Raw genomic sequence first — 13,717 nt, 5'->3', positions numbered from 1 at the left:
TCAATCTTTCTCATAACATAAGTGACTGCTGTGAAATTGAGACCATTTTACCATTCGCACAGAGACCTTTACAATGATACTAAACTTGCCCTGTTAATTATCTCATTAGTTCTTTTGTATTTATTCTCCCAGGTTGGTTCTGTACCCCTGTTGTTCAAAGCTGTATTCTGTGGATTATCTTATTAAGGCCTGTTTCTGTAAGTTCCTCTTCTTTGTGCGATTAGTAAAGCATAACAGGCATAACAGGGTGCTTCTCCTCTCTGGTCTAAAGCACTGGTGTTTTTAAAAGTCATCTTCCTGTTTGGTTGACTGCATTTCATTTGTAGATCAGTCTGCCCGATCACTTCATAAACACAGCGTAAGTGGGTTAACTGTAGTTAGATGCCATGGCCAAAACAGGAAGTGAAAATTTAGCTCTTAAGAAAATGCCACCACAGACGGCAATAGAGCGACCAGAGGCTATAGTCGAGCGCTGGGACTTTGAGATGAAACCAAGTTAATACAGTCTAGAAAATACAACCTAGACCTAATTACAGGCTCCCTCGAGAGTCAACTGAGGTGAAGGACCACTTGTGTTCATTTGAAAGATTTTGAGTTAGTTATGAAAGAGGAAAACTTGATAATAAGAGTTCAGATGAATGGTGTGTGAAGCCTGTGTTAAAGAGCAGCTGAAGATCATTTTCTGGCTGAACAGACCTGATGCTGGAGTGAAAGTTGCATGAGGAACAAAGACGTTTATGGCTATATATCACAATGCATTTTTTATCACTGGACAACATGATCTCACAGAATTCCGTGTAATGTTCACGGACTTAATTAACCCCGAATCTGTGGTGGCATCACGGAATCGCCGAAAATTCCGTGCTGGGCTCACAGAAGGCATCAGCCGTGGTCCATTCACGGATTCACTGATTCAACACCAGCGCTGCATCGGACCACGTAAAAAGAGTGACTCCGATGCAGTTATACTTTCACTGGAGTACCTGACCCCACCCCTACCCTAAACCCACCCAGTTCTGAACAATAATGATGACGATACATTTCCCAGTATCGCGTCGGCATATTGATGCTACGGGTTTCCGTGCATGGAGCACGGCTGATAGGAAGCCAGTGTCATCTACAGATCTGTTAGATCTATAAACAGTGAGGTGTGAACTTTGGTCTGGTCTGCAGGAGGCCTCTACATGTTTCCATTCTCAAAGACACAGCTTTATCAGCAGCATCTTCACTAGCGCGGGTTACTGTGATACAGCAGGAAGGAGATAGCCAGCAACACATGCAAATCACATCAAATACAAGAATATAGTCTTGCATTATTATATTTTTACATTAACCTTACATTCAGCATTAAAATATTAACTATTATAATGTGCATTGCGGAGATGATGTAAAGTGCATGATATGATTGCATATTAAATGCAGTGACACAAATGCTGTTCCTGCGAATGTGGTGAAATATTTAAAGTCATACTAAGATCAGCTCATTCTCACTCTGCCACAATGATGATGGAGACTCTGCTGCTGATGGTTCTCCTCACACACGCTGCAGGTATGAAAAACACTCAGTTCTGCTGTTTTCTCTGACTGTATATTGTATATGTACTGTATTATTTTTTTCTAATTTTTTCATCAACTTTGCATAGGACTATCAGTGTTAATGTTGAATGGTCTAATGTCTCTTTTATCTACTGTAACAGATGACTAGGTTTTCAGCTGAAACCGAACAGGTGCATCTTAAATAAGATGTCAAGAATTAGATATTTTATCTTATGAGGCATGAGGCTCTATTTTGGTTATTTCATCACTGGATGATTCATTAGCACATATATTCTGTGTAATGGTGTGTGCAGCCCGATAGATCACAGACGTATTTCTTTGAAAGCGTTTCAGCAGTATGGTCTGTTTCGGTTAAAATGGCATAATTTCATGATTTATCCATTCTTTTGAGTCGGTTCTGTTCAGTGAATTGGCCAATTGGGTTCACAAAATTGTCAGAAGTGAAGTTTGATTCATTCATGGTGAATCAGTTGGAGCGGATTCTCAGTTAATAAAACAGTATCTGGATGTTTTAACAAAGAACAAGCAGCAAAGGATCTACAATTAATTTGATGAATTTTTAATGATTTTTAGTCATGCGATGCTTCGGCACAGATACCATTCTTCGTGTTATCGTGTACTGATGTGTGTTCTGATAACATGGATGGCAGTATGCTTATGTAAATGATCTCATATGTGCTTATGCATATAGTGAAATAAGGTGTTGTAAGTCTATCCATATGTGGCTATTTTGTTGAGATGCGTGTATGTTCAGCAGACTGGTATTTTTGCACAGGTTCTGGTGCATGTAAGGTTTATAGATTTTGTGATATTTGCCTTTTGTCCACACACACACTTTTAGAATGAAGTGTTATACATGAAGCTGTGGTCAGGTCAGGTTTCAGATCAAATTCTGCGGGTCCCCTTGATAATGAAGAAATTAATTTCAAAATGAAATGTTTATTGATGCTTATGTTGTGTGTAAATTCTTTCTTGATGATTCATTTCTCTTTAAAGTGTAAACACTGTCTCTGTAGTCAAAACATTGCTCTGTTTGATGAGTCATTATTTTTTCCCCATTCATTTCAGTTCAATTCAATTCAGTTTGTTTATTAGGAATAACCCCTTGAGATATACCATCTCGTTTTCAAGGGGGTCCCAAGACAATCACAATGAAATATCAACAAACAACAACATAAATGCAAATATCAATACATCAACAAACACATTAATACACAACACACATAAGTACGCAACCAATTTGACAAAATGGCCAATAAATAACCAACAAAACACAATAATCAGTGAATAGAATATAAACATCAAATAGAAACAAATCAAATAGAATGATGCCATATAAATTGAAGCAGAAGAATATGTCTTCTTATTTGTAAAGATGGCAAATATAATGCATCATACATTATAAAGTGATGAGTTAAAAAAATCTATAAAGTCTATTATAAACTGTATTAAGTGGAGCAAGATCATATTTTGAAGCAGTCTGATAAACAACATCAAAATAATTTAAGCTGGAAATTTTGTTGTGAAGCCAGTTTCTTACCAACACTTTATGAAAAACAATTTTGAGATCGATGTAAAATACTAATTCCAAAGTTAACTTTATGCAAAACATGATTAGTATGTGATTTAAAGGAAAGTTCAGAATCAAGTCATACACCAATATATTTAATAGTGTCAACTTTATGCAAAGGACCATCTTTACATGATACAGCACACAAACCAGCTTTCTGTCTAAAATCAAAACTCATAATATAGGACTAGTTTATTATCCAAGAGCCAATCTTGCTAAATATTAAATCACTGAAGAGATAACTGTATTTAAAAAAAAAAAAAAGAAAAAAAAGAAAAAAGAAAATCAGATTTAGATACATACACAGTGTCTTCAGTTGGACATGACAATTTTTATTTACATAAATAGAAAAAAAGCAGTGGTCCTGATATTGATCCTTGGGGCACACCTCTTTGTTGAATAAAAAAAAAAGTGATTTTTTCCCATTTAAGACAACACATTGTTTTCTATTATTCAAGTATGTTTTTTTAATGTTTCTTTCACAGGAACTCAAGACATCCATACAGTCAGTAAAATATCTGTTCAAAAACAACAAACGATCACAATCCCTTGTTTATATGATCAAAAATACGTCAATTACCCAAAATACATGAGTTCTGGAGGCGTTTTCTTCTTCAGTCATTACGTAGCACACGACAGAATGTCTGTTGTGGATAATAAAACAGAAAATGTGGTTACGGCGACACTGAGAGAAGCTGAAGTGAGTGACTCCGGCACGTACTGGTGTGCTGTTACCTTACCTGGATACGATGCTGCCACACATCTTTACCTGCAGGTTACAGAAGGTATCATTTATTCTGTGCAGCTTCATAAACCCATCCAGATGTTTTATTCCCATATTCCAGAATGTGTAAATGACTCTGACCTTTTCTCTAATATGTCTAGCGGAAGCAGAGCTCCGTGTTTCCAGTCAGAGTGTGTCGGGTTATGAGGGTGGTAACGTCACCATCCGCTGTCACGGCGCTTCACGCTGGTGCAAGATCAGGGGATCCTGTGTTGGGAGAGATGGAGGATCTCTAGAGAGAACTGCAGTGCATGATGATGGTGATGATCTGAGAGTGACGCTGTGGCAGCTGCAGAGAGAGGACAGTGGATGGTACTACTGCTCTAATGAGGATTCACAGATGCCTGTTCATATTACCGTGATGGAGGCCCTAGATATTACACAGTTTACAATTAACCCCTCTTATAGCACCACGCCACTCAGTGCAGACAGGTAAGCGATTGTGCTCGTTTAATCAAAGCACTCGTAAGCGGCGGATCATTCATTGGCTCTTATTGTGATACTTGATTTTAGGCAGTTTTTGTGGCTGCTCATTCTGGGAGCGATGCTGCCCGTTACAGTCTGCGGAGCTGTGATGCTGATCAAAGCAAGGAACAAGAGAAGTGAGCGATTTATTGATTTGATTAGCAAGACAGAAATGACAGCGTTTGTACAGTATTACATGAGTGTGTGTGTCCACAGAACAAAGAGCTGAAAGCTCAAATCTTCATGATGACATGAACAAACAGCAGCTGCCCAAAGTAGGTGAAACACAGAGTTCACATTCACCAGACTGTCAGCTTCTGATCACTATCCATAACTACTATTAGTATTAATATTATTTTCATAGGAAACGGGGAAAAACAGTGAGGTTGAACTTGCACTATAAACTGTTGTTGTTTTTATTAATTTATTTATATACTCATTTTTTAATAGGTAAATGGAAAAAACAATGAGGTTGCATGTGAAAATCTCTATGAATTCATGACTGAAAATAAACCAAACACTCAGGTACTTTTTACCACATCTGTAGCATTCATAAACTTGCACTATAAACTTGTTGTTTTTATTAATTTATTCATATACTCTTTTTTTATAGGGAAATGGAAAACACAATGAGGTTGCATGTGAGGATCTCTATGAAACCATGACTGGAAATAAACCAAACACTCAGGTCATTTTTCATTACATTTGCAGCTTTCACACACTTGCATTATAAACTGTTGTCATTATTATTACATTTATTCATATACTCGTTTTATTTTTTTAGGGAAATGGGAAAAACGATGAGGTTGCATGTGAAGATCTCTATGAAATTATGAATGGAATTAAGCGAAACACTCAGGTACTTTTAGTTATTCATTCTTTTATAGAGATATCTTTATATATTTCTTACAATGTATTAATATGGTTCATGTCAGTCTAACTGTATTTTTGTCTTGTTTTGTCTGTGTTCTTGTGCTAGCTGACTGCAACAGATAATAAAAACATATATGCATCTATGGTCAGAAAAGTGAAAGAATGAACAGATAAACAGGCGTAGGTTTTTTATAATGTTTGTTTGTCCTTTATGTTAATGAGAGTGATGCAGTTTTATAAAATCAGATGTGTGTAACTCAAGTAAATGAATAGAGTTGACAGACTGAATAAAACTAACGCTATGACTGAAGTAATGAGAAGAATCTTTTTTTATTATTTTTTTTAACCCTTATATAATGTTCTGGGTCAATGTGACCTGAATGCATTTTTTTGAGTTGTTGGAAATATTGGTTAACCTCTTATTGGATGCTTTTCTCGAAGTTGTGTGACTGTTTTAGAGTCATGAACATAAGTCTCAACACTCTGAGGTGTGTGGAAGATGTGAAAGTTTCTTCGTGGAGCCATCGATGCCAATAAAAAGCTTTATTTTGTAAGAGTATAGTGTTGCTAGAGCTATGCTGTATAGTTTGAGCTTCGGGAAAGCACATAAAAATAAAATATATATATATATATATATATATATATATACACACATATACAGTATATAATAAAAAATACAGTTTATAATAGTTACATTTTGTGGAAACAAAAGTTGTTAAATACAATTTTAAAAATTACTTTTTTGTAATATATATTAATATATGAGAATGTTTACTGTTATTTTTTTTTGTATCAAATTTTTTATCAAATCCAATTAGAAACCTTGAAAATGAAGCAGATTTAGTTTTTTAAATGTATTGTGTAAAATACAAAACAGATTGCATGCATATATACAGACATGAGCAAATAGAGACAGAAGTTTTATTTTTAGCTGAAGCATTTCTTTGACATGTAACCCAGTCTTTCTGTCAGCCCTGTTCATTTCTCCGTCTCGGTTTGTGCTCGAGCTCAAGAGTCGTCCGCTGTCAGAGATCTGAGGGTTTGTTTTCATGAAGTGGAAAACTGTGGGTGTAAACACAGTGCTTATTTCTTGCTTTTTTTTATTTTTTATAATTACTGGAAATGGAAAGACTTTGTAGAGAAGAAGCCGCCGGGCGGTTTGTGTCTGTCAGTGTTAATGCTGTTTTCATTGTTGTTTCTGTCACATTGGTTTCACCTGACTTGAAAAACTGTTATAAATAAATGAGCAGTTTTGTCACACTTTCCACAAAAACTCTTGCAAAATCGTGGCACTGTGTGCGGGAGGGTGAGTCAGGCCGGAGCGGCAGAAAAACAGGAACTAGAGATGAGAAGAGAGCAGCTTTCACATGCGTTCCCATCAAACATCTTCACAATGACACAGCCATGGATCTGTACTGTCTTCTCTTCATCTGCAGCTTCATCAGACTCTCAGGTGAGACAAACCACACAAGCATCCGTGCCGTTTACTTACAGAAACACGTGCTTTATTGTGCTGTGAAATATGAATCGTTTTCTTATATGAATAATCTTAAGCTTTTCATGTTTTATTTTTTTGAAATAAATATGAAATTAAATGTAAGTGGCATAAATTTGGATTAATTCATGCATTCATTATTTTAATATACAATATTTATTTTGTGAAGGTGCTCAGGACATCACTACGGTCAGGCAGATATCTGTTCGGAGAGGACAGTCTGTCATAATTCCTTGTTTATATAATCAGAAATATGCATTTTCATGCAAATACATGAGCGCTGGCTACTTTTGGCTATTGAGTGATTATGTGGCGCTCCCTGACCAGAGATATCATCACAAAACTGCATTTATCTCAGATGACACGTCTCATCACTGCTTCACCGTCCACATGGATAACGTCCAGGAGTCTGGCTATTACTGGTGTGCCATTCATATTCCTGCAGCTTTTGATAAACGGGCGTGGTTTTTCTTGAACGTCGCAGCAGGTGAGACCATCTTACAGTTATCTGAACCGCTCTGACGTCAAGCTGAAACTGTACAAACTCACAAAAAGGAATAGTTCAGCCAAAAATGAGTATGTGTTCACTCTCAGTTCATCTGAGATCAGGAGGAGTGTGTTTCTTCATCAGGTTTGTAGAAATGTGTCTCTGCATCAGTGTCTCAGCAATGGATGCTCTGCAGTGAATGGGTGCCGTCAGAATGAGAGTCTGATAAAAACATCCACAGCACTCCAGTCCATCAGTTAACATCTGGAGAAGACAAAAGCTGAAACTAATCCAGCATTAAGACGTTTTTAACTCAAATACCATTGGGTCCATAATCCATTTCAATTTCTACAAACCTGATGAAGAAACAAACTCAGATGATCTGAGGGTGAACACAGTTTCTGCAAACTTTCATTTTCAGATGAACTCTTCCTTTAAACACACTGTGGAAGAAGCGTCAAACTGATGTTTTCTATACGATTTCCAGAGTCTCCCAAACTTCTCGTGAACTCTCAGAATGTGACGGGATCTGAGAATGGCAGTGTTACCATCACCTGCTACCATCAGGAGCACAGTAGTGTAAAATGGTGTAAGTTTGGAGGTCAGTGCATTACCGGAGCGTCTGGGACGTTAGACGGCGCCTCGGTTGAGATCAGATACGGTCTGAGAAACATGACTGTGAGCATGAGCCGACTGAAGAAGGAGAACATGGGATGGTACTGGTGCTCAGCAGAAGATCTGCAGATGCCTGTTCATATCACTGTGGATCAGAAGAAGAGCCACAAGAGTCCGGTTACAGCAGAGTCTGGTCAGATCTCACCCAGACCTCGCAAAAGGTGACGATCCTTTAATATGACAGCTCATCACTGACTCACGCTCATGCTGGTCCAAACTCACACGACTGCCTTTCTTCAGGGAACACTTCTTCTACCTTTTGACCTACAATTCTTACTTAAAGTCCTGCTGATTTCAAGTAATATTTCAATAATTTAATTTTACACTTATCTATGTCAGGTAATGGTTGTCTTACTCTAAAAAATGCTGGGTTTTTTCAACCCAATTTTAGGTCAGATATGGACTAACCCAATTGTTGGGTTACATTTTTTAATTTTTTTTTTTTTTTAACCCAGCAATTGGGTTAGTCCATATCTGACCTAAAATTGGGTTGAAAAAACCCAGCATTTTTTAGAGTGTTGGTATGCAGATAAACTAATAACATATTAATCTTTTTTTTAGTGCGTATTTTGTTTTTTTGTTGTTTTTATTTGTTTTTACATTTTATTATTTCTTTATCTTTAGCTTTTTATCAACCCACAAACCCCAGTTTAAAAATCAGTCAATAGAACACAAAAGCAGATATTGTTATTTTTGATATTGTTGATAATGTCCAGAAGGCTATTTCCATATAAATAACTATACAGTGGCCAGATGGTGTCAAAATAAAAGTCTTTTGTGCTCCTATAATGGCATTAGTGTGTGTGGGGTACTATTGGATACTATTTTGATTAAATGCATTTGTTTTAAGGAAAAGCTTGAACATTTGTCAAAATATCTGATTGTGTGTTCTTCAGAAGAAATAACGTCGTGCAGGTTTGGAACGATGTGAGAGAGTAAATGATGACAGAATGATAATTTTTGTGTGTGCGTGAACCGTCCCTTTAAACCATTGGTAGCTTTTTTCTGCTTTGCAAAACTATTAATTTTGACTTAAAGAAGTATTTCCACAGTTATTCAGAAGTTAAATTCTTTTGATATTCTGTTGCATTTTAGGACGGCTATCTTATTTCTGTTGCCTGTGATTCTGGAGATTCTCCTGATGATAATCATTTACTTGGCACTGAAACTGTTTAAGTTTTGCAAAAAGAGTAAGTTGTTTCCTTGCATCTTCAGTCCGGAGATCATATGTAAGCGTATGATGGAGTAGAGTTGTTTTTAAACCAAGCCTGTGTTTAGGATTCGTCCAGTCTGAGGGTGAAGCAGAGGAGGGTCAGTATGTGACGATGCACAGAAAGCAGTCGTCGCGTGTGAGTTTAGCACACAGTGATTCTTCTCTAGTTCAGGGGAAACCCAACAGAATGAACACATTTAAAGACAACTCTCTGTTTCTGTTTTCTGTCAGTCATATGGCTGTGTTGCTGCTGAAGGAGTGTATGAAAATATGGCTGGACTCAAAACAAACAATGAGGTGTGGATATCAAGCATTTTCCTTTTTACTTCATCTTTCATACCACAGTAAAACACTACTGAAGAACACTGTGTGTGTGTGTGTGTGTGTGACAGATTCCTGCTTCCAGTCATAAATCCACCGATCCGGCTTTGGTCAAAAAAAGTAATTTATCAAATGTGGTATGTTTATGTGGATGATATGTAGTTATTGTATTGCTGAGATGCCATGCTTTAATATAGCACAAATTGCTTGCTGATCTACAGTATGTAATAATTTTGTCTTGTTTTTCTCCTGTAGTCTCCGAGAGAAGCGGGTAATGAGAACATTATGAAGACGTGACTGTGAGTCTGGATCAACTGTTTAATATCAGTTTCTTTAATATCTTCCACTGGCCACAAATGGGCCACACAGAAAACTATTCCATAATTAGGAGATTATTCAAAGCTGTATTCATTAAACAGAATATCCTGGTGACTTATTAAGGAACTCACTGAACTTACATATCTAATACATTACTAGGCAACACTTTAGTAACTATTAACTAACTAGTTGCTTATTAGCATGCTTATTGTTAATATATTGGCTGTGTATTAGTACTTGTAAAACACATATTCTACATCTGTAATCCTACTCAATACCTAAACTTAACAATACCGCACTAACTATTAATAAGCAGCAAATTAGGAGTATATTGAGGCAAAAGTCTTAGTTTGTTGATAGTGAGAATCGGACATTAAAATAAAGTGTGACCCGTTACTGTTCTCACGTTTTGTGTCAGGAAGATTTTTTTGTGTTTCTGAAAAAAGTCATTTCTGCTCAACAAGGCTGCATTTACTTGATCCAAAATACAGTAAAAACAGTGAAATATTACAGCTTAAAATATCAGTTTTCTATGTGAATATGTGTTAAACTGTAATTTATTTCTGTGATGCACAGCTGTATTTTCAGCATCATTACTGCAGTCTTCAGTGTCACATGATCTTCAGAAATCATTCTAATATGCTGATTTACTGCTCAACAAACATTTCTGATTATTATCAATATTATCAGTTGGGCTGACCAATATTTTTGTGGAAACCGTGAAGCATTTTATTTTTCAGGATTCACAGATGAATAGAAAGTTCAAAAGAGCAGCATTTATTTAAAATTGAAATCTTTTGTAGTATTATTACAGTAAACAGTGAGTGATTGTAAACAGAAATGTAATGTTACTGCAGACAACAGCTGAATATATCCGCATGCTCACTGAAACCTTGAGCAGATATGAATGTCAATCAACACTGTAAAAAGCTAGTAAATTTCACAAATAAATATAAAGAAATGGCAGGCAACACATTGAATCAAAGCTTTGAAGTAGAAAAACTGAATGTGTATTTTCTTGTCTGTTGTTCAAGGCCTGTTGTTCGTGTGTGTGTGTGTGTGTGTGTGTGTGTGTGTGTGTGTGTAATGACAGACTGATTCCTCACGGGGGCCTCAGAGACGTTCATCACCAGCGTCACAGTAACTCTGTGTGTGCTTCAGTATGACCTGTGATCACCATCACTCTGTCTGTAGATATTTAATAAATCATGTACTGTTCTGAGTGTAGTTTAATTCGTCGTGTGTTGATTAAGCATGATTCACAGCCAGATCTCTCCTACGCGTGATGATTCTTTATAAATCACTGAATGATGTACAGTGTGACGAGTTCATCTGCACTTTACACCTCATGAAGAAAATGTGGTGATAACAGCAGTTTTACTGTGTAAGTCAGAGCATTAGTATTTGCACCCTTGTGAAAGAGATGTGCACTTAACTGTACTGAATGAGCACCTGTAGTGGACTTCAGATCTTAAAAAACTGAATAATATTAATGAAATAAAAACACACTTAAATGACTTAAAGAGAGACTTTCATTACTGTTTCTTAATACACTTAAGTAGACTTTTAAATAGTGACCTTTGTAATAATGTCAACTGAAAAGTTTGACTTTAAAGTACATTATATTTGAATAATCTTTTATTGTGCTTTAAGACATACACTTATTTTGATGAGCATTGTTATCAGACTCGTATGTGTAGGTTTATGGAATTAGATTTGTGCCAAATAAAATGAATGTAATTTTTCAAGAAACGTATGAAAATATCAAGTGAAACTGAATAACATGTCTTTGAAACTAAAAAATAAATAAATTACAGGCAAAATCTTTGACCTCGTTTTTAATATACTGCATGTTTTGCAACTGTTTTCTCATCTTTCATTCGTTGATCTGTACTTATAAATGCACTTCCAGAGTTTTCATTTACGCTTTTTAAGTTTTCGTTTACGCTTCTGAAGTTTTCGTTCGCCATTCTGGCACAAATCTCTCGTGGGGGCGGGGCTAACAGCGGTGTGTTCTCATTGGCTACTGAGTTTTTGATTGACAGCTTCTTGACCTGGAAGTGAAGGCGTCAGTATCGTTGCGCCTGTGTGGATGTGAGCGTCTGTTAGCGGCTTCCTATTTCATTTTAATGATATAAAGTTAGGAGTTTTATTTTTGAATTCAATCTTTATTTATCTGTTGCTACTACTCTGTCAACATAAGCTTTTAGGAGCATGAGAAAACGCGTGAGAAAAAGGTCATATTGAGGTTTAATTATTAAAGTAGACCACACAATGTTGCTGCCAATTGTTTTTATCATGCTGATCATTTTGTTTAGTTATTTTATTTAGTTTACATCATCATCTAACATTTAAAGTTTGAAATACATTTTTAACAATCATCAACTCAAGTGTGACTTTTATAAACCAGTTGAATGAATGTAAATGAAAATATGAATTAATTCAAATAAATTGACATTCTTTATTGTCACTATAGCATATACACAAATATCAAAGTGAAAGTCTTGGATGCAATTATGTTGTGACAGGAAAGACCAGAATCCACAAAACACTAACTGCATATATACATAATGCACAGTATTATTATATTTTACATTACCACACAAAATGCACAAGAACATAACATACAGAATGTTTAAAATTCATATGTTTTAAACACTGCAATGATCCTTTCAACAGTTCCTGTTACAGTATAAGTTACAAAACAGTGAATGAGTATGTAATGTACTGGAGTGCAATATCAGTCTTTACGGGGATAGTCCACGCCAAAAAAAGAAAATTCTTTCATTTACTCACCTTCATGCTATTCCAGATGTATATAACTTTCTTTCTTGACACAAAGATTTTTAAGAAAATAATCCATCTCTGAGAATCCACATAACACAAGTGAACTGTAACCCATGCACATTTGACAGTTGAGTGGAAGCGATTATTAATAGTCAAAAGTTTATATTATTAATGTTTTTCTTATCTATTGTTTCACTTCAAAAGATACTGATTTAAAAACTAAGGTCAGATGGATTACGGTCATGGTCGCTGTGTGTGGTTTTTAAAGCATCTTTAGGACTCACAGAGATTAATTATTTGCCTAAAAATCTTAACTTGTGTTTACCTGTCCAGTGAGCATGAGGGTGAGTAAAATTAAAAAAAAATATATATTTTTATTTTTGAACTATCCCCTTAACAATCACATGCTGTTGGTATGCCAATTCAAGATCAGCATAGACTAATAAGAATAAAGTGAAACCTCTTGTGTACTTGTGAACAGTGTTTGTTTTATCTAGAGCTCCAAAGAAGTAAAAATATTTGCATAATATCAGGTGCCTGAAGATCAAGATCCCAGTCATTCAAAGGTGATGTGTCTGAACACAATAAGATTCTTGTCTGATGAGGGCAGTGGATCTCTGGTACTATCACTACATCCTCTGGGTCAGCATCAGAAGTTTATGGAAGAGTTGCTCTTCTCTCTGGAAACAGAGAAAGGACATGTATCATAGTCTAACAATACAAACTGCTTTGAACTCCCATGACACAAACTTAAAATATTTCAAACAAATAAATACACAATATAATTATTTAATATATATATTAGTATTAACTTGGTACTAAAATACCTCAAAGTTATGTACCATTAATCATCTGTAATACTGCTGTGTAACCATTAGATGGCTCTGTATAGCCCTATATAATCATGACTGTGTATACCCTAGTTGCTGGAAACCCTGTTGTTTTCAGTCATAATTATTTGCATGTATTAGGTTTTGCATTTGGATATATATTTAGGCATTATTTGTCAAAGTTTGTTTGTTTTCCCCCCGAAATGTTCATCTGAAGTGACTATTTTTTCATTAACAGAAAAAGCATGGTAAAAAGGCTTACATTGCTAAAGTTGACAGCGCAGTGATTGACAGCGTGCTTGTAAAATAGCATTGGTTATTGTCAGATAAAGTAAATTTAGT

At 35.8% G+C, this 13,717-nt stretch overlaps 2 protein-coding genes across 4 annotated transcripts; both read left to right on the top strand.

The window, feature by feature from the left end:
- Positions 1-1,269: 1,269 nt before the first annotated feature.
- Positions 1,270-5,569, top strand: LOC131533337 (polymeric immunoglobulin receptor-like). The gene is made up of 9 exons (XM_058765632.1): positions 1,270-1,549; positions 3,613-3,912; positions 4,013-4,343; positions 4,425-4,513; positions 4,593-4,651; positions 4,827-4,901; positions 4,990-5,064; positions 5,161-5,235; positions 5,356-5,569. The coding sequence occupies exons 1-9, from the start codon at positions 1,501-1,503 to the stop codon at positions 5,413-5,415; spliced, it is 1,113 nt and encodes a 370-aa protein (XP_058621615.1). The 5' UTR covers positions 1,270-1,500; the 3' UTR covers positions 5,416-5,569.
- A 340-nt stretch (positions 5,570-5,909) lies between these two features.
- On the top strand, positions 5,910-11,571 carry si:ch1073-59l16.1 (polymeric immunoglobulin receptor). 3 transcript variants are annotated; one of them, XM_058765631.1, is made up of 9 exons: positions 5,910-6,702; positions 6,914-7,231; positions 7,719-8,067; positions 9,002-9,096; positions 9,185-9,255; positions 9,351-9,416; positions 9,512-9,560; positions 9,696-9,739; positions 10,852-11,571. In XM_058765631.1, exons 1-8 carry the CDS (start codon positions 6,492-6,494, stop codon positions 9,713-9,715), a joined length of 1,179 nt encoding a protein of 392 aa, XP_058621614.1. In that variant the 5' UTR covers positions 5,910-6,491; the 3' UTR covers positions 9,716-9,739; positions 10,852-11,571. The 3 variants fall into 3 exon arrangements, with proteins under 3 accessions (XP_058621614.1, XP_058621613.1, XP_058621611.1); XM_058765630.1 differs by having other exon boundaries at positions 5,913-6,702; positions 9,512-9,577; positions 10,793-11,571; XM_058765628.1 differs by having other exon boundaries at positions 5,915-6,702; positions 9,512-9,577.
- Positions 11,572-13,717: the final 2,146 nt, after the last annotated feature.

This window comes from Onychostoma macrolepis, chromosome 24 (assembly GCF_012432095.1).
Source record: "Onychostoma macrolepis isolate SWU-2019 chromosome 24, ASM1243209v1, whole genome shotgun sequence".
NCBI lineage: Eukaryota > Metazoa > Chordata > Actinopteri > Cypriniformes > Cyprinidae > Onychostoma > Onychostoma macrolepis.
The sequence above is the reverse complement of the archived record's forward strand: the minus strand, read 5'-3'. Positions and strand labels throughout refer to the sequence as shown.